The 17,905-nt window shown below is 48.0% G+C and overlaps 4 protein-coding genes across 4 annotated transcripts; 2 read left to right on the top strand and 2 right to left on the bottom strand.

Moving 5' to 3' along the window:
- Nucleotides 1-1,159: 1,159 nt before the first annotated feature.
- Nucleotides 1,160-7,437, bottom strand: BKA55DRAFT_589568 (uncharacterized protein; the record flags this gene model as incomplete). Its single annotated transcript, XM_046194955.1, has 10 exons — nucleotides 1,160-1,814; nucleotides 1,863-4,045; nucleotides 4,079-4,508; nucleotides 4,539-4,640; nucleotide 4,989; nucleotides 5,244-6,502; nucleotides 6,558-6,679; nucleotides 6,744-6,801; nucleotides 7,107-7,163; nucleotides 7,205-7,437. The coding sequence occupies 10 exons, from the start codon at nucleotides 7,435-7,437 to the stop codon at nucleotides 1,160-1,162; spliced, it is 5,100 nt and encodes a 1,699-aa protein (XP_046054914.1).
- A 394-nt stretch (nucleotides 7,438-7,831) lies between these two features.
- Nucleotides 7,832-10,586, bottom strand: BKA55DRAFT_500946 (high-temperature-induced dauer-formation protein-domain-containing protein; the record flags this gene model as incomplete). The annotated part of the gene is made up of 3 exons (XM_046186783.1): nucleotides 7,832-9,655; nucleotides 9,786-10,415; nucleotides 10,491-10,586. 3 exons carry the CDS (start codon nucleotides 10,584-10,586, stop codon nucleotides 7,832-7,834), a joined length of 2,550 nt encoding a protein of 849 aa, XP_046054913.1.
- A 246-nt stretch (nucleotides 10,587-10,832) lies between these two features.
- On the top strand, nucleotides 10,833-14,421 carry BKA55DRAFT_554320 (mitochondrial protein Pet127-domain-containing protein). Its single transcript, XM_046191585.1, has one exon. It carries the CDS (start codon nucleotides 10,916-10,918, stop codon nucleotides 14,093-14,095), a length of 3,180 nt encoding a protein of 1,059 aa, XP_046054912.1. The 5' UTR covers nucleotides 10,833-10,915; the 3' UTR covers nucleotides 14,096-14,421.
- A 141-nt stretch (nucleotides 14,422-14,562) lies between these two features.
- Nucleotides 14,563-16,982, top strand: BKA55DRAFT_554319 (Metallo-dependent phosphatase-like protein). Its single transcript, XM_046191584.1, has 5 exons — nucleotides 14,563-14,875; nucleotides 14,931-15,017; nucleotides 15,068-15,372; nucleotides 15,423-15,631; nucleotides 15,680-16,982. Exons 1-5 carry the CDS (start codon nucleotides 14,696-14,698, stop codon nucleotides 16,804-16,806), a joined length of 1,908 nt encoding a protein of 635 aa, XP_046054911.1. The 5' UTR covers nucleotides 14,563-14,695; the 3' UTR covers nucleotides 16,807-16,982.
- The last annotated feature ends 923 nt before the right edge of the window (nucleotides 16,983-17,905 follow it).

Below are 17,905 nucleotides of genomic sequence, written 5' to 3'. Positions count from 1 at the left end.
ATAGAGACCAAGGAGAAAACGCCGTGGCTTGTTCTTGTTTTTAAGGGTCTCATGTAGCCATGAAACTCGAGGCTGCAGAATGGATGACGATATAATAATGATAGAATGTCATAGTATGGTGACAGTACTGAAATCCATTTTTTGAACGACCTAGAACGGCAAACTGGATGTTGTGGAGCTGTTGATCGATTGATAGTCCCATATCCATGTATGCCATATCATATCCCTAGGAATATCACGAACCTGAAAACAGAAGCTTTAAATAAAGACATCTCGCGTCCGTTTGAGAATCGATGCTTGACCCTTTCACTACAAAATACCCATCTAAGGTTCATTCTGGACCGTCGATCTTAGCACCCTTGAACCCAGGTAATATGATCTCCCTCTGATCTCATCTTCCGACTCCCAACACCAAGGCAAGCCTCAAGGCCCAGACTTTGACATCCATATATCTGTACCCAGATAATTTATCCACATAGACTCCACGAAAGACCAAAAATATCTTTGGAATACGAAATGTTGACCATGAATTCTTCATCTACAGTTCCTCAGCATAAACTAAAGTTTCCTACTCCGTATATGCCTGGGCAATGTGTTTATCAACCCCTGCTGCTGCTGGCATTGAACACTACACTAATTCCGAATTCAAACCCCCTATCGCGATGGATCCTACCATTGCCACCTCTGGCTGGGCTGCCTCATGCAGATCCCATCTCTCGCAGATGTTGCTCAAGTGCGGGGGGAGGAAAGTAATTTCTAATTCTGGCGTCTATGGGAGACTTCAACTGTGATGTCACTTGATCATATGTCTGTTATAAAAACATGATCATAAGATGACAGTTTCCTTCTCATCTGTCTTTGCTTGTGTCCATCATGGCTTTCGCGTGGTTCGGTACGAGTAATTGACGCGACCAACAGCGAAGACCTGTGTTTCTGTGTGTATCAGTGGTGGTCGATCAAGCTTGATTGCCCGCAGCAGGTTTTACGGTGATGTTTAAGCAATCATAAACAGTTTTGCTTGGTTTCAGACCTGATTTGTGTAACCATTCATCACGCGTTGCTACTACTTTACACTTCAAATCAACCACTAACATACCTGTTCCAATCAATCCCTCAACTCCATCGAAGCCATCATGCATCACATATCGTCTTGATCCATCTAGGTCTGCCACATGTGCTCACTCAGCCCCAGCAGTTTGTCCTGCATCTGTCGCTTGGCTGCAGTGGCAATTCCTCGTTCAGGATTTGCCATAGCCTCACTATAGCAGAGCTCCACAAGTGCCTTGAGCTCGTCGTACGAAAAGTTGTCTGGGTCCTGCGCGCTGGTCCCTCGCTGCTGCTCTTTGTCCTCCTTTGCCTTCTCTACGATGGCGTCTGCACCTTGTTCGTATAGCGAAAAGTAATTTGCTGCACGCGCGAGGTCCACCCCTTCTTCCACGTTCTTGAGGTTCTGTTGCAGTACAAGAATATTGAGTTGCATACGCCCGCAGCCCTTGTCATTCATAGGCGATGCTTTGCATGCATTACTCACAAGATAGCAATTGATAAGCAGCCCCAGACCCGTTCGAATAAAGGCAATCTCCTTCTCTCGAAGATATTTCACAATCGTCTCGTCAAAGAATACCAATTCCGAGTTGAGGCTCAAAATCTGTGGATCAGGTTCGCTCACTTCCTGGTCAAGCAGGTAGGGTGCCACCTTGGGCGACAAGGCAATGCACAGTGAATGAACTATGCGGCACCGGATCTCCATGTGGAGAGTTAGTAGTGCAGTTCCTGCAAGTTCTTCGAAGGACGATACTATGCTGTCAAACGCTCTGAACATTGATCAGTTATATGTTTTACCTATCGGGCGCATTACTTACTGTACAGTCTCCTGCGTTAGTGGTAGTGACACAGGGCCTTCTTCTCCTGCGGTCTTGCCAGTATCGTTCATAAGAGTCCATCTTCGGCTCGAATGTCGAGGCAGATTTTGCCGTGATGTATCTGTGTCATGTGTTGTGATCTGCCGCAGGCCAGCAATTTTAACAGCAAGCCACTTCATGCTGGTGTACAATAGACAGAGGGATGAGATGGAATCTCGATCCTGAATGATGTCACCCGAGTCGAGCGGCGAGTCGTCTGTAAGTTCCATCAGCAGATGTATCTCTTTTTCGGCCAATTCCCAGTCCATCTCTTCTGACATGAAAAGCTTCTTCATTGTTTCTTGTATTTCTCCCTGGTCCAGAGAGAATCGCGCCGATGACCTCAGGTTGTCGTTACTAATCTCTGTAGCCGGGTCCTGAGCTTTGACAACAAGTGTCTTAAACCAGCTGAAGCAGCGGTCGTAGTATCGCATCATTTGAGTGACAATCAGCGAGCTGAGTGCTTGGTCTGGTGGTATGGTTCCCAGCATACGACAGAAAGCCGTCACAACCTCGAAAAAGGCTGTCGTTCCTCGGAACACAGGCCGACGTGCCACCTGGCTCCAGGCCGGGTCTTGTGTGAATGCATCTGCCTCTCCAAAAACGGTGTCGCTCAATTTGGCGAGAGTTTCGTCCAATTGTGGTTGGAAAACATTAACCAAGAAATTGTCCAAGAATGTTGTTAGTGTGCTTGCTGCCAGGTCTGAGCCGGGAGGGACGATGTTCTTGAGTCGCTGCAGGAAGACTAACGTCGGCGGTAGTAACAAGCTCATATTGAAGACACTAGGTTCCACCAGAGATTTGTACGAGCCTGTCGTTTGATGACTGTTTCCAAATGGACCGTCACTTCCTGCTGCTCCTCTTCTTCCTCCTTCCTGAACGTTCCGCCCTTTTCTGTCTTGCTTTCGAGATCCTAGCCCAGGAACGGCATCCTGGATGATATTGTCCAATGCGTCATATTCACTCATCATCTCAATGGACTTTGTGTTCGCTTCAGAAAACTTGAAAAGATGCTCTCGTATGTCTTTCTTGCCATGGAGCGTATCTCCTGGGTTTGGCGAGTCGAACTGATAGACATCTGCATCGGTCGTAACATAATTATGCAGCAAGGATCTAATCTCGTTCTGGTATAGATTCCACAGCTCTTTGAAGCTTCCAAGTAGGGCACTGTTGTTGCCAGCACCTTCCCTTCGGATCAGGACCTTGATGGACTCGTGGAACACACGATGACCTTCTCCAATTGCCTCAAACTTGCCATACAGAGACCATAAGAGGTCATAAATAACATCTGCTCGCATTTGTGTTTCACGTGTTCCATAGACGTGAAGACCATCGCCTCTGGCTGATCCTCCTCGTAAAGAGCTGGGATGCCTTTGATCCACCTCGTTGATAGTCTCGTTGACAATAGTAAAGAGTTCAACCGGGAGTCGCTGCTTAAGAGTCTCCACGGCATTTTGCAATCGTCCGAGCCTGTTCAGAGATTCCACCAGCAGTCCTACATAGTAGAATGTATCGGCTTCGGGATTTTTCATGGGATCTTCCCTGACCGTCTTGTCAACGTCAATGGCATCGAGAATAACGTGAAATGGAGCGATGGGCTTAATATCACCAAAGCCTTCCGTGACGGCGCCTTGTGTTTTAGCCAAGCTCTGCCATCTTTCCTGGCAATATGGTGACTTGAGGTAGAGATGCTCGTGTAGCTCTTCCACGAGGATATCCATTAGAGCAGTCTCTTGGTTCGCAAGGTAGCTCCTCAAATCAGTAAGGGCACCAATATCATCCAATTCAGGCTTTCGTAGCTTTCGTAGCGCATTTTGAAGTACTTCCACGGCCGTCAAGAATCTCTTCTCCGATATCCTTGCCTCCAGCTGATCCGGTACTGCTCGGAGGTCATCCAACTCATTAAGAGTTTGCACCAAGGCGTCAAACTCTTGCGATGATTTTGAAAGCTTCTTTAATTCAGGATCCGTCGCGCAGAGACTTGTTTTGGAACTCGCCAGTGATTCCTTCAAGGCACGTACTCGCTTTTGTGACTGCTGAATGCTACTTTGAATTTTGTGAAATGTACCGATGGAACTGTTGAAGCCCTGGTGGTGCTCGTGGACGATACCCTTGAGCGACTCTTGTAGGTAGTTGTGCGATTGCTGGAACTGGCCATATTCGTGGGCGCGACCAACCGAGCTTCTGTCGAGAAGCTGCAACGCCAGTTGAACAGGGACGCAATCGTCCTGACACATTGCAGGCCATTCTTTCTTGATATGATCTATAACCTCGGTGATTTGCCGCGCAGCATGAGTGTCTGCTGGTTGTGGTGGAGCTTGTACTTGTGGTATGCGTGATCGGGAGGACATCTGTCGAAGACTGGGTGGTGGTCGCGGCTGTTGGGTGGCAGGCGGTGTGGCATATCGATCGCTACCGTAGCTATCTTGATACCCGGATCTGTAGTCATCGTTGGAGCGTCCAAAGTTGCCATAGCTGTTACCCTCGCGGTGAGGTCGGTCGTATCGATTCGACATGATGAGTTTGAGGTTGGGAGATGGCGGGCCGATTATGGGAAATGGACTGTTTCGTAGCGCATCGTCGCCACGCAGAAAATGAAGGACGGTGCTAAGTCAGCTTTGGGAAAATAGAAAGCACGTAGGTCTACAATGTGCCCATATAGACAGAGTTAGGTCGTGTTTACTGTTGCGGAAGCTAGAAGTCGAGGGGTCGGAGCTGGTTAGGTCACCTTGTGACGCACTAAGGGGGTATCTCCAACTAGGTGCCTATCATTCGCACAGGAGCTAGGGAGCGGCAATCTTGCGTAGGGTAACCAGCCACTATCTGACATAGAGACTGAACCTCAAATATTTAACGACTAAGGTCACGATAGAAATATTGCCATTATTTTGAGCGATTAATTATGCTACTCGATAGTGAAATTACTTCTACGCTGATAAAATATCAATTCAAAACAGCCCAATTACCAGTGCGCCGAATTCTCTGATGTAAATTCAGCGTACTAGTATTGTATAAACAGCAATATTTAAACGGGTCATAAATTAAACAGAGGATACTCTTTAACAGATATAGAAAATAAGGCCGTACACTATACTTTGTTACAGACTTTTGGTATATAATTTTGCTCATAAGCTTATGATTTCCATAGCAAGTATCGAGACTCAGAGAAAGGTACCGAAATGACGGTATCGAATTAAGTTCCACCACCCACTTGCCCTCATATGCATCGTCCTGTCAATCTTCGTCAATGAGCACCTCGGTGTATACTTGCTTGTGGAGGAACAAGGTGTTGATGGTCGTCCCCTGTTGATTTTTGTGCACCAGTTTTAGGAGGTCGCTCACCCGGACTAGCGTTCGGATCCTGGACTGTTGTTCCAGACAGATCTGCTTGAGCTATTCGGCCATCCTGCACTTCAAGTTGATCCTGGAGAACGGCTCCAGGCTGTTCGGCGACCTGCATCCTCTTATCCTTTGCCAATATTGCCTTCACTAGACCGCGCACTCCTTCAATAATCACATCTTGTCGGTCCAAAGCCAAGAAACCTGGAGTTCCAGGGGCTCGGTTCAGGTGCACGATTTGATACTCCCTGTTAGCCCAGCCAGGGCAAGAGTATAGAGTCTTTGCAGGCCGTGGGAGTGTTCTTTGCTGCTCGGCCTGGTCCTCGTCACCAGTGAAAACGGTAATGGCAACCTTAGGTTTCTTAGTCGTCTTCTTTTCCTCTACAGGCTCAATTTCTGACGCGCATTGAGCCCAGAATCGCAGAGCGGCCTCGGGGCCAGGTAACCATATGAGAGAAGTGAGAGTGATGATGTCCTTTGGTGTAAGTTCCTTCTTGGGACCAAGAGCCCGGAGCAGTTTCAGCACATAGAGGAGGAGGCCAGTCGGAGAGTCACATAGCGCATATGACGGTGTGTTTGGTTCAACGTCGCTGCGACCATGTTGACCTAGGTTAACAGCCGACTTCTTCTTGCTTAATTGCGATGTCTTCTGCTTCTGTATAGCTGAGAGGTCATCCTTGGAGTAACCCAGAACCGAAGAACCCAAGAGCCGAGCAAGTTTCCATTTTAACCACTCACTGGCTGAGTCCGAGAGTGTAGGGCATGTCAGAGGAGGTGCAATGAAATGAAACCCCAGACATGACTCTGAATAGTGAATTGAGAGGTGTCTGGCCAGTCTCCAGTCAATAGCAGCGGGTGAAATCGAAGCAGAGCCGGCGTTACTTCCAGCGTAGTGCTTGTAGGATAATCTCTTCATCAAGTTGTCCAGTAGCTGAGCTGTGGTAGAAACAGGAGGTGCATTAGAAGGAAGAGCATCGCTGAAACCCAGGCCAGGCAAGGCTGGAATTACAACATGAAACGGCTGGTTTGTACCAGCATCCTCAGGATCACTCAAGGGCTGAACCAGGTGACCCAGCGACAGGTTGGTCAAAGGAAAAGGAGGTATCAAGAGCAGAGGAACAGCGTTAGCGTGAGGAGAGCGGGCATGGATGAAATGAAGCCGGACTGGCGTTGATGAAGTGGAAGTTTGAAAACTTGTTCTGAACTGGGGAAGAGTTTGGTTAAGCTCTTCTTCGTGATTCTGCCATGAGAATGATTCTTGCCTACGTACTATATGTGAGCTTCACTCTGGAGTAGCTTTGTCACAGATCCACTTACCAAAAGTCAACAAGAGACTCAACTTGAGGCTTTGGCTCCCACCAATCTTTTGAACAAGGCTCATGAGGCAGCCGAGTAAGCTCTAGTTTCTGTCGCGTGATATCAAGATACTTGCTTGACACCTATTACAAAAGTGAATGGTTAGTTGCTCCTCGATCGGATGGTGTCTCTCATTGAGGTACTCACACGGATACGATAAGGCTGGACCTCCTCGCCGGAGTCTCCGGGTTGCTGTTGAGACATGCTCCAGTGTTGTATCAGCAGATTCAGTTCTGCTCGACTTACATATGATGTAAGATGCGCCGGTTCCAGTAATGATCAAATGAAGCAGGGTGAAAATTGAATGTCGTAGTATAAACAAACACCTTGAGATGGGTAAGAACCGAGAAATTAGAAAATGCGACCGACTGTGAGTCGCATCAATAAGCTGGGTTGCTTTCGTGTTAAACCGTAACCCGGCCAAAAAAACAACAGGACCTGGACCCTTACAAGACCCTTGTCGCGATAGCTGCTAGAATTAAGGGACCTTGGGACGTGGCTGACACCTACTGTGGCTTTGGCGTATGGAGAACACGGCACAAATGGTCCGGGACGGCTTGTGATTGGCTGCAAAAGTGAAGCTCCCCGGTCGGCGTGGCGGTGCGTACGAGTCCCCCTTGCACTCTTCGGAAATGATCACTCCAGGCATTAGACGTGGCTTTGCTTTGACCTTACGGCTTTGCTGGCATAAATCACGTTGTTTGCCTACTTCTGCCAACTTTTGCTTTTGAAAACAAGGAATCGAATCGGTGTGGAACTGTCTAGGAGGGGGTTTCCTAGATTCTGTTGGCTGTGGCTGGTCCTGAGTCAAATTAGCCACCTCCATCTCGACGCGCCACATGTTAGCTGCTGCGCCAGTCAAAACTTGAAACACCAGCTGATGAGACGAGGACGAACAGCGCATGTGATTATGTGCATAGAAAACAGCACAAACTGGGCCGCTCTGATGCAAAAGTGAGTTTTTGATTGACTCCAATCCATACCCAAACGCCTGTATCTAGACTACCCCGCCAATTCGCTTCCCATGCACCATTCGTTCTCTTATCCTACACAATGAACCTCGTGGGAATCAACACTGGCAGATCATGAAACAGTGGCTTCTTGTTAGTATCTGCTTAGCTTTCGGGTCCAGCGCTTCCTCTTCAGGGAAAAATTGCCAAGTCGTCCGAAAAGTTCTCATCGCTCAACGAAGGTTGTTGAGCAAGCGCCCTTGTCGAACTGTTCATGTATCCTGCTTAATTGTTTCGCTGTGGCGGTTGGCTGTTTCCCTGCGGCCCGCCCCGGAGGTTGATCTGCCCTATCCGTGACACAATGTTGCTGCCAACAGCGTCAACGGCCCCTCTAGGCGAGGTCAATGTTGGACCCTCTGGGGCTGTTTCTTGGACCCTGAAAAGCTTGATAGCAGTCCCGTTCCATATGCCCATGGTTCCTCTGGAAACCTGCATCTCGTTTGTGAAGATAACTCCCCATAACAGAGACTCATACCAGCCCAACGCGAGTTGGGACCATTCAAATGAATGTACACGGGGAGCCGAGGGGTCAATGCCAACAACCTGGATACCTGAAATTCGTCGTAGTGTTTCTGGTGTTGGTACATCGGCTGCCAATTCTTGTCGCGGCAAGAGGGCAGACACCTGTTGGATGACTGCAAGGATTGTATGGAGAGGCAGTTCGAGCAGCCAACTGTCGATCCAGTGGGCCGTAGGCTCAAATACCCCTGCCTGCGATTGTCCTGATATTGAGCGTCCGCCTAGGCTTGTGGTGCTGTTTTGTCGCGAGAAGGTTGGAACACCGGCTGGCATCTTACCACGAGCCTTCTCGGACATTCCTCGCAATTGAGTTGGGACGGCATCCTCAACGTTGGGGGTCGATGACCTCCGGGATGGGGCTTCACTTGACGTTGACCGTGCAGGAGTCTCTTGGCGTTCCTCATCGTCACTGTCGTCATCATCGTCGTCGTCGTCTCCAATCGCGAAGGCACCGTCTTCGGGGACTTCTTCTAATGACGAGTGGCGTGGCTGAGCGCTATTTGGACTCCTCAGGCTGTCAACTGAGCTGCGCACAGATGCAGCGTCGAATGGATCAATATGGTGTCCAGAATCCTTTCTTCTTCTGTTTCTTCTCTCAATTTCCTCTTGACCACTCTCCAGTGTGAATGAGCGCAAGGCTTCAACCCTCTTTTTGTTTTTGAGGATAGCAAAAACCAGCTCAGGGTTCTTTTGGTATTTATTCTCGAGGATTGAGCTAATCGATTCCAGCAGCGAGTGGAGAAGAGCGTGGTTGGTCTCATTCGCAAGTAGAAACGAAGGTGAGGACATGGAAGAGAACAGCTGCATCAGCTTTGAGCTGCTAGTGCTACTCAACCCCTCAAGATAAGGTGCGATGTTATTAATCACCGCCAACAGAGCTGGGTATATCGCCGACAGCTTCCCTTGACTTGTCGTGATCAGATTGTAGATTGAGTGGATAAGAAAGTCCGCATAGGTCCCTCGGAATCCCGGTACACGAATAGAAACTGGTAGACTCTCCTGCCCCTCGAAGTACTTGTTCAAGTTGACGCCAAAGTTAGTTTCCACGCTTAGAGTCTGGAGCAAGAATGCGCACATGCGCACAACTCCTTGCTTAGTAGCATCATTTTTATACTCAAGAGCATAGAACAGGGCTAGTACAACAAAATCATGCGCTCTTTCGGTATCCACAATAAAAGACCGGAATCTCTTGTTGCATTGAAGGATCTCCCAGAATAGCATTAGTATCTCAGGAGCAAAGTGGCCAGATGACTGAGAACCTGGAAGATATGAAGTCTTCTCTTGAAGGGGTTGGTTTAGAATTCGAGTCATTCCGTCAACGATAAATTGAAAATCTTGGGGCCGATGGAGTCGGCCTAGAAAATGACGATAAGAGTGTTTAGGTGATGGGTTGGATGGGCTCTCAGGAATAGGGTACAATAAGAGCACCAAGAGGAACTGTAGTGAGTATGTCACAAGCATCTGCTTGCCATCCTTGAATACAAGGGTGTTATAAGGTACGCGCCAAGTAGCAGGGTTGTATTTTAACGTCTAGAAAGGAAGTCAGCATTAGTACCTCGAAGTCGATCCCAGGTGAACCAACTGTGTTGAGCAGAGAACAAAGCACAGAGAGCACGACTTGCTTATCTGGACAGGCGCATAAGTGCGTCAACGCCCGCACGCCGTTCTGTGGTAGGACACCAGCAGTCATATACATGCTCTGGCCAGAAAGCGTCAAGAGGAGCCGCAGAATCTCCGATCGATTGCTCTCATATTCTTTTGTCGTTGCAACAGCCGTGTTGCAACCCACTCCACTCTGCCAAATCGCATAGCTGACCTTCGGTCGGCCATTGGGTTGTCGAGGTAATGTAAGATCAGAAAAGAATAGCAGATCGACCAGCGTGTCTACCAACTCTTCGGCGAGTGGTTTTACCTCCTCGAACTCGGCAGTTTGTGTCTTGCGTTCAGCCTCTTGAGCTTCGTCAAAGAGGATCTCGTTGGCGATAGCTCCATGCCGAGTGCGTTTTCTTCGTTGAGCCCAGAAAAATTGTTGCTCCCAGTCACTGAGGGATTCTTTTTCGTATAAATAAGGCAAAATACGTGTGAGCACTCGGACACAGTTCAAGGCCTCGCGTTCTGGAGCAAGTTCAGGATCAGGGAATGATGGGTGATGACGTAGTATGAATAGACGAGAAGTGATGGCGAGGATGAGGGTTTCTAGGTTCTCGAGTGCTCGGTCGCGAGTTCTTCGAATGTCGGCAGGTGTGAATAAACTGAAGACATCCTCAGAAGATTCAGGAAGTTCCCAAAACTGCGTTATATCATGTTAGTCCATGAGCTATCCATACAAAGGTAAAGTAGACTTTGGGTGGAGTAGGCGACGAACAGAGGTCCAGTACGCATCATCCGCTGGGATATGTCGTTCTTCTGATAAGCGAAAAATGCCCCGTTTGAAAACGAGCTTCGAGTCACTCGCACCCATTGCTATCGCATGAGAAGATGCCGCAAGAGGGTTCGCGTCCTAGAGAGTCTCTGTGGTGGGTGTCCTCTTTTGAACCTTTGGGAAGGCTCCGGAAATGACGAGTGCTGTGGCTGATGGATAAGGTAGGTACCTAGGCAGGGGATGGACCTCCAAGGTATTGATTGACCAATCACGTGTCATATGATATGTCGTCCGACCCGACATTATACCGAAGTCATTGATGATTCAATGTAAATTTTTTTTCTGGATCAGTGTCACGTACGAAGTCTTTCTCTCTCGATTTTGACCAACTTTCTCCAAGGTTGATCGATTTCGTCAAAGACACCCCAATGCTTCGACTACGGCGTGGGATAGCTCCCTCGACCACGTTTGCACATATCTGCCGGCCCCATCTACGATGCCCGCGACAATGTTCACCCCTCCGGTTATTTGCGACAGAGACTAGTCCGGACGACACTTCGAAACCCACGCCGAAATCCACGTCTGATTCCGAAGATGCACTCAAAGGAATGAAGGCTGCCTCGGAGAAGCTTCAGGCCCGTTTTAAGAAGCTTGAAAAAGGAGCGAAAGCAGCAGAAAGGAGAAAAGAAGAGAAAAAGAGGAAAGCTGCTCGTTCCGAAGAGAAAGGATCCACGGAGGGGACAACTGAAACCGACATCAGTGATGCATTGGCTGTGGCGAAGAGAGTTTACGGTATCGACAAGCCGAAGAAGAAGAAGAAAAAGAAAGGATCTAAGCCCAGTAGTCCAGATGCAAAACAAGCGACCGATAAAGCTGACTCACCAGAGGCCAGCTCCGGAGTAGTTGACCAGCAGGCTGGTGCTTGGGCATCACTTCAAGAGAAGTTGCAACAAGAAGTGGCCGCAGAACCTTCAAACAACCCCGCCGCCCCTGAAGACGATTCCACCACTCCCTCCCCCGAGCAGGATCAGCATATCATAGCAAGTAGTCATGAGACAGAGCCCAGTTCAGCAGCTCAACCGTCGAAGAAGAAGACGAAGGCGTCTAAAAAGAAGAAGGCCCTGCCCCCAGTTTATACCATCACTCCCCAGCACCTAAAGCTGAAACCAGTTGAAGAAAAATCCAGACGAAGTGTTCCCAAGCTTGCCCACCAGCTGGACAAGGTTCTTTTCAACGGCGGACCCTACCAGCTTCAAGACCAGCGTACCCGGGTTTACAACTTTGACCCATACCTTGCTTCAATCATGCCCGTTGATGAGTTTGATTTCGACGCTCTGAAAGAGTATGTGACATCCTCCAAGGACAGTCGGTTGACAGACTTGTGTGCAAAATACGAGAAGAGGTACTGTGGTTCAACTTCTAGTATGACGGCCATGCTCTCCCAATTCCACTTTCTTCTCTCAGCCTGGAGACCTCTAAGTTTCAGGCACTTGTCCCGCTCTTTCAAGGTCGAGTATGATACGTTCACCGCGCTGACCCGAGGACCTGCTGCTGCATTCGCCCGTTACAAAGATGGAGTGTATGCTATTGACGCCGACAAAGAATTTGATACCGCCAACGTTCTGAGCATGCTCGGAAAATCAATGGAAAAACTCCTCACTCTCGATAAAACTCACTTCGAAAAGTACAGGAGAGGCCGTTCGCATGAATTATCCGAAGAGGAGAAGAATGCCGATGAAGCATTCCATTTCTCCACACTGGGCGATTTCATGATGCGGTCACAGCTAGATGCTCATGATCCACGACTTCCAGGAACAGGCATGTTTGACCTGAAAACCCGTGCAGTAGTTTCGATCCGAATGGATGTTGGAGGCTATGAAAAAGGTGTTGGATATGAGATTCGTAGCCGTTTCGGCACTTGGGAGTCGTTCGAGCGTGAGTACTACGACATGATCAGAGCGGCATTCCTCAAGTATTCTTTACAAGTGCGTATGGGCCGAATGGATGGCATATTCGTTGCTTTCCATAATACACAACGAATATTTGGCTTCCAGTATATTAGCCTCGAGGAAATGGACGAGGCTCTTCACGGAACTGCGGACCTCAGGGTGGGAGACGAGGAGTTTAAAGTCAGTATCAAACTCCTGAATGATCTTTTGGACAGAGCTACGAAGCGTTTCCCTCAAAAGTCACTTCGGTTGCACATTGAGACTCGACCGACAAACCCCCCCTTGACTTATTTCTTTGCTGAGCCTGTCAGCGACAAAGAGATGCAAGAAACCCAGGAAAAGGGAAACGAAGCCGTGGCTATGTTTAAAAACAATATCTTGCGTATGTCACAGGATGAAGAAAAGAGCCGAATGAGTGATGAAGGCGAGCCTCAGGCTGAGGAGAATACTCAAAAGCTATCATCGACCGAAAGACAGAAGTCATGGGATGAGATGATGGCCAAGGTCGACCAAACTGTGGAGGAGGACGCTGCCGGCTTGGATAGTGTGCGGGAGGCCATCGAGCAAGCTCTTGAGCAGAGTGGTTTACTGGCTGGGAAGCCCGAAACTGAGAGAGAATCCTACCTCAACGAACTTGTCGAGGCTTTGACCGAAGAGTTGAAGGACAACAAGGAAGCAGCCAGTGAACTTGAAGACACAACTCAGAAGGATTCAGCAGAAGATGATGCACTGGATGCTAGCAGGTCTTCTTCCGAGACTGAGGATGTACTACCTCCATCCATCGATGCATCTGAAGTCGACAGTTCCAATAATGACGTGGATTCCAATGATGTGGAATACGCTGGCAAAGAGACAGAGTCCGGCCTCGCTGAAACCGGCGAGACTACGGCAGAGGATGAAGGGCATAGTTCCATGTTTAGTGACGATGTTGATGGAACTGACCCTCCATCAAACAGCGACGATTCCACAGATGCTACTCTCAAGGATCTCATCATCAAGTTTGCTCAAGGTGTTGACAATAATACGAGCAATTTGGGGACCTTTGAGAGAGTTTTGTCGGAGTTGGTGCGAGATCAAAAGGAGCCGAGTACCGAGGTCGATGAAAGCGACACAACCAGCATAGGCGTTTCTCCAGCAGAATCCGTCAAGGCTTCTGAAGCAGACAAATCCTCATCGACAGAAGAAGCAAACTCCGCTCAAGAGAGTGTCGACAAACCAAACAAGGAGATTATTGGTTTGTATGTCACAGTCCGCAACATGGTCAACGGCGAGGTCGTGGAACGTATTTCCAGCCCCGAAACCGAGAAATCAACCAACTGGAAAGTGGAATACACAGTCGTGGAGCTTCCATCAGATAGAGCGCATAGAATTTTGAGGGAACTCAAGAAGCGTAGGAAGAAGGCGCTAGTATCAACCCCTGAGGATCGCGAGAGAGAGTGGCACAGAATGTGGGGAGGAACACTACCGCAACGCACAGAAGCTGGAAGGAAGTACAGAGACTCGGTCGTGCGGAGGGAGGAACGGACAGGTGTCAAGCTTGCATGGGAAACTAACGCAAACATTGAGACCAAGAAGATGAAAGAGCCGCGTTCGCATGAGAAGGGCTCGCATAAGAAGGGCTTGCATAAGAAGGAGGAGACATCTGCGATGAAGGACTAGAGCAGGCCAGCTGCAAAAGGATGAATGTCATCGGTATCTCGAAGCTTGACTGAATGGGAGCGAAGGTGCTCCGTGTATCACTATCTATGGCGCAGATGTATAACTCATCATCATCAGTCTTGTATATTACATTTGTCTGATTTAAGGCATGAAGGAGCTGTACGAAAGACATGTATATATGGATATGAATACGAAATAATTACGCAACTATGAAACACCTTGAGCCTCTGCCAATCTTCTTGATAGACGGACGTACAAACCGGGTCGATTTAAAATCAGAAGTATATTAGACTACTAACTTGAGACGATGCTCAAACCGACTTGTTATCAACCTCAACGCATGGACCAGCGGTGACGTTTACATCTGTCTACCTTATGCACTCGTGTGATTGCTTTCATTGGGTCATGTGGCCGTTATAGTGGTGGCCCTAAGCCGATTCTGGGGATGATTTGTCCAAGATGGCAATAAGTTGATGGTCTCTAGGGTTCTCACTCGTACTGTATGAGCAAGTTCAGTGTAGCTTGTTTGCATGACCCGTTTTACTCTTTGTCTCGTCATTACAGAGATCGGCTTTTTTTCTCTCTCTCAATGCAACAAAGATGCGCTTAACAACAACTCTCCTACCCTGTCTTGGCGCCATAACAGCTGTCATCGGAATTGAAGGACAGGCTGTCGTGCCTCAAGCTGTTAATGAGAATCAAAAGACTTTGTATACAAATGACTGGGCAGATCGAATATGGAAACAAATTCAAGGTGTATCGTCTTGTTCAGGATGCCAGGTAAGCCACAGCTCGACATGAGTGAGATTACAAAGAGCTGAAGATGATGGTGCAGGGCCTTTTGTTGACATTTAAGAGCCTCGCGAATCTGGGCGACAGATACTTTGTCAACACACTACAGGACGTATGCAAAAAGTCAAAGGTAGCCTAATAAGTCCTTGTAAGATCCAAATTTTGATTTAACAATTTTAGGTCGAAGATGCAGATGTTTGTGATGGAACCATCGAGCTTCAAGGACCCATTATAGCAGAGGCGTTGAGAAACGTCGCTATCGGCTCAAAGACTGCGCAGCATTTTTGCGTAACATTTCTAGGTCTCTGCCATTATCCTGATATAGACGTATGGGAAGTTCCTGTACCCCCTGATCACTTACGTCGGAAGCGTCCAGTCGCGAGTGGAAGAGACCCTATCAAAGTTGTTCACTATTCCGATATTCATGTTGACCAGCTCTACACTGAAGGGTCGAATTCGGAGTGTAACAAACCTATATGTTGCAGGTAAGTAACACTTCGCTCAATGCGTACGTCGCTGTCATTGACTCGAGAAGACCTTTCACAGAAAATGATGAGCCTGGGAGGACGGATTCTCCGGCTGGACCATATGGGGAGCATACTTGTGACTCTCCTGCTTCTCTTGAGCATAGCATGTATGAAGCAATCAAAAAGTTGGTCCCTGATGCCGCTTTCACGATTTTTACGGGAGACATTGTCGATCATTCCATCTGGAACACATCTTGGGACTATAATGAGCACCAAAGTGAGCATCTTTCACTCAAATCTTTCACTCATAACTGACCTATCCAAGTTATTCAGTCATATGAGCACATGGATAGACATCTCGGTATAGTCTACGGAACAGCTGGTAACCACGAGTCCCATCCCACAAACGCCTATCAGCCTAGTTCTATCGGCGATGCATCCTCATGGATTTACGACCTTCTCGCAGGGACATGGTCTCGTTGGATCGGGCATGAATCAGCCTCTACAGCAGCAATAATTGGCGCTTACTCAACTAAATATCCCCATGGTAACTTGCGCGTTATCTCTCTCAACACAAATCTGTTCTACCGTGGGAACTTCTGGCTTTTCCAGAGGAAAATGCTGCGCGATCCGAGTGGGCAGATCGATTGGCTTGTTGAAGAACTCCACGCTGCTGAGAAAGCCGGAGAGCGTGTCTATATCATTGGACATATGCCGCTAGGTGACCGAAATGCATTCCACGATCAGTCGAATTACCTGAACCAGATAGTAAACCGATACTCAGCAACTATCGCAGCTATGTTCTTTGGTCACACCCACAGAGATCACTTCCAGATTACGTATAGAGATGCTCCGGACAAGACCTTTGACCATGCTCTAATCACATCATATGTCGGCCCCTCACTCACTCCGATGTCAGGAATGCCCTCATTCCGTGTCTACGATGTCGATCCTGTGACGTTCGCCGTCCTCGACGCAACTACATACAGCGCCGACATGACATCTCCTACATACCAGACCCAAGGTCCCGTGTGGGAAAAGTATTATTCTGCAAAGGAGACATATGGCCCACTCATAAACCCTCCCCTAACCGACCACACGGCGGAGCTCACCGCTGCATTCTGGCACAACGTCACCGAGGTTTTCGAGAACAATCAGACGGCTTTTGATGAATACATGCTACGTCTCAGCAGGGGCTGGGTACAACCAAAATGCACCGGTAAATGTCGGTCGTCGCAAATTTGTATGCTACGAGCGGCACGGAGTCAGGATGGCTGTGATGTGCCAACACTAGGTTCTTCATACCATACAAGGATGGAAAATGTCGCAGAAAGGGATGAATGTGGTATCTCTGTGTTGCAAGCGACGTTTTCAGCGTTGGTGGCCAAGGAGGGGGCTTTGAAGATTCTGCAGGAGATTCTGGTAGGCCTGGATATGAAGTTGCATGGATAATCAAATACATCCATTTTGACAGGAATGGTACTCAAAGCCCTTCTCTTGATTCTTCAGGTGTAATCTAGACAATATCACAGACAAAAGACAAAGAAGTAGATCTCTAGGCTTGAGCGAGGCCAATGCCCGTAAATGAATAAAGCACTTGGTATCACTACTTTCGCAGAGCTTTACCGATGGATATATCAGTTTCCTTTCGCTATGCTACATTATCGCCAGATTATGGAGGAGTCGTAGATTGAGTTTCCAGGTGGCTAGTCTAGGAGGTCGAAAACTTTTATGTGCTCAGATTAGTATTTTTGTGACCCCTTTCTAGGACGGTCTTCAGTGCCTCAAATCCTTCTAACTGACAGGCCTCCTTGAGAGGAACTGTTTGTCTGGCATCCAGCAACCTTTACCATTCCATATTTGTCTTCGCTGGTCCGACTTACGTTGGCCGTGGTATCTTCGACTTATTCCCTAACAAGAGAAATCTTCTGACTGGGTTTCTCATTAGGCTGCTGAATCTTTCTTCTAAGTTGCGTCTGGCTATTAGAAAACCCTGCTGATAATCAGCCGTCTGTGGGTTTTAGGACTTGTGGGTAATCAAGATGGCTGAATACCACTGTATTATGATTAAGATACACGCGGAAAGTTTATGTTATACATTCTTGAAGCTGAAAGAAACAGGATAATTATGTCCTAGTTTACTCGACGCTTTGTTGTATGAAAGCCTAAGTGAGGGTATAGCTGATGGGAGCAGATCAAAGCAAATCAAGAAGAGCAGATGGTGTGGAGATATAACAGGAATTATATGAGGAAGAAGATATAGAAAAACATAGTCGAGGGTGGTGTGGTTTCCTGAAGCATAAGTCAGAAACCAGCAATGAATATGGTGACAGTTGATTTGGTAAGTGACAGCCACTATTGTCACGAAGCTGTACTCATGACCATCTCACGAAGACTACACGTGGCAAATCCTAATCGTTACTATCCGCATCGCTCTAACATCTCAAAGGTAATCCACTAAAGACTCAGGTTTGAACGGGGCCAAAGTGTGACCCTGTTCTACTTCAAGTCTTAGCACCCACATTCTAATGGCCGTCAGATGGTGTCAACG

The sequence above is a fragment of the Fusarium redolens genome (genome assembly GCF_020744475.1).
Source record: "Fusarium redolens strain MPI-CAGE-AT-0023 chromosome Unknown BKA55scaffold_2, whole genome shotgun sequence".
NCBI lineage: Eukaryota > Fungi > Ascomycota > Sordariomycetes > Hypocreales > Nectriaceae > Fusarium > Fusarium redolens.
This window is presented reverse-complemented; position numbering and strand designations above follow the sequence as displayed.

What these genes read in the sequence shown, in the direction of transcription:
- BKA55DRAFT_554319 (XM_046191584.1), top strand. Translation starts at nt 14,696, where the DNA reads ATGCGCTTAACAACAACTCTCCTACCCTGTCTTGGCGCCATAACAGCT. An exon ending in ACGTATGCAAAAAGTCAAAG is followed by an intron (nt 15,018 to 15,067) that starts GTAGCCTAATAA and finishes TAACAATTTTAG; the next exon opens with GTCGAAGATGCAGATGTTTG. An exon ending in GGACTATAATGAGCACCAAA is followed by an intron (nt 15,632 to 15,679) that starts GTGAGCATCTTT and finishes GACCTATCCAAG; the next exon opens with TTATTCAGTCATATGAGCAC.
- BKA55DRAFT_554320 (XM_046191585.1), top strand. Translation starts at nt 10,916, where the DNA reads ATGCTTCGACTACGGCGTGGGATAGCTCCCTCGACCACGTTTGCACAT.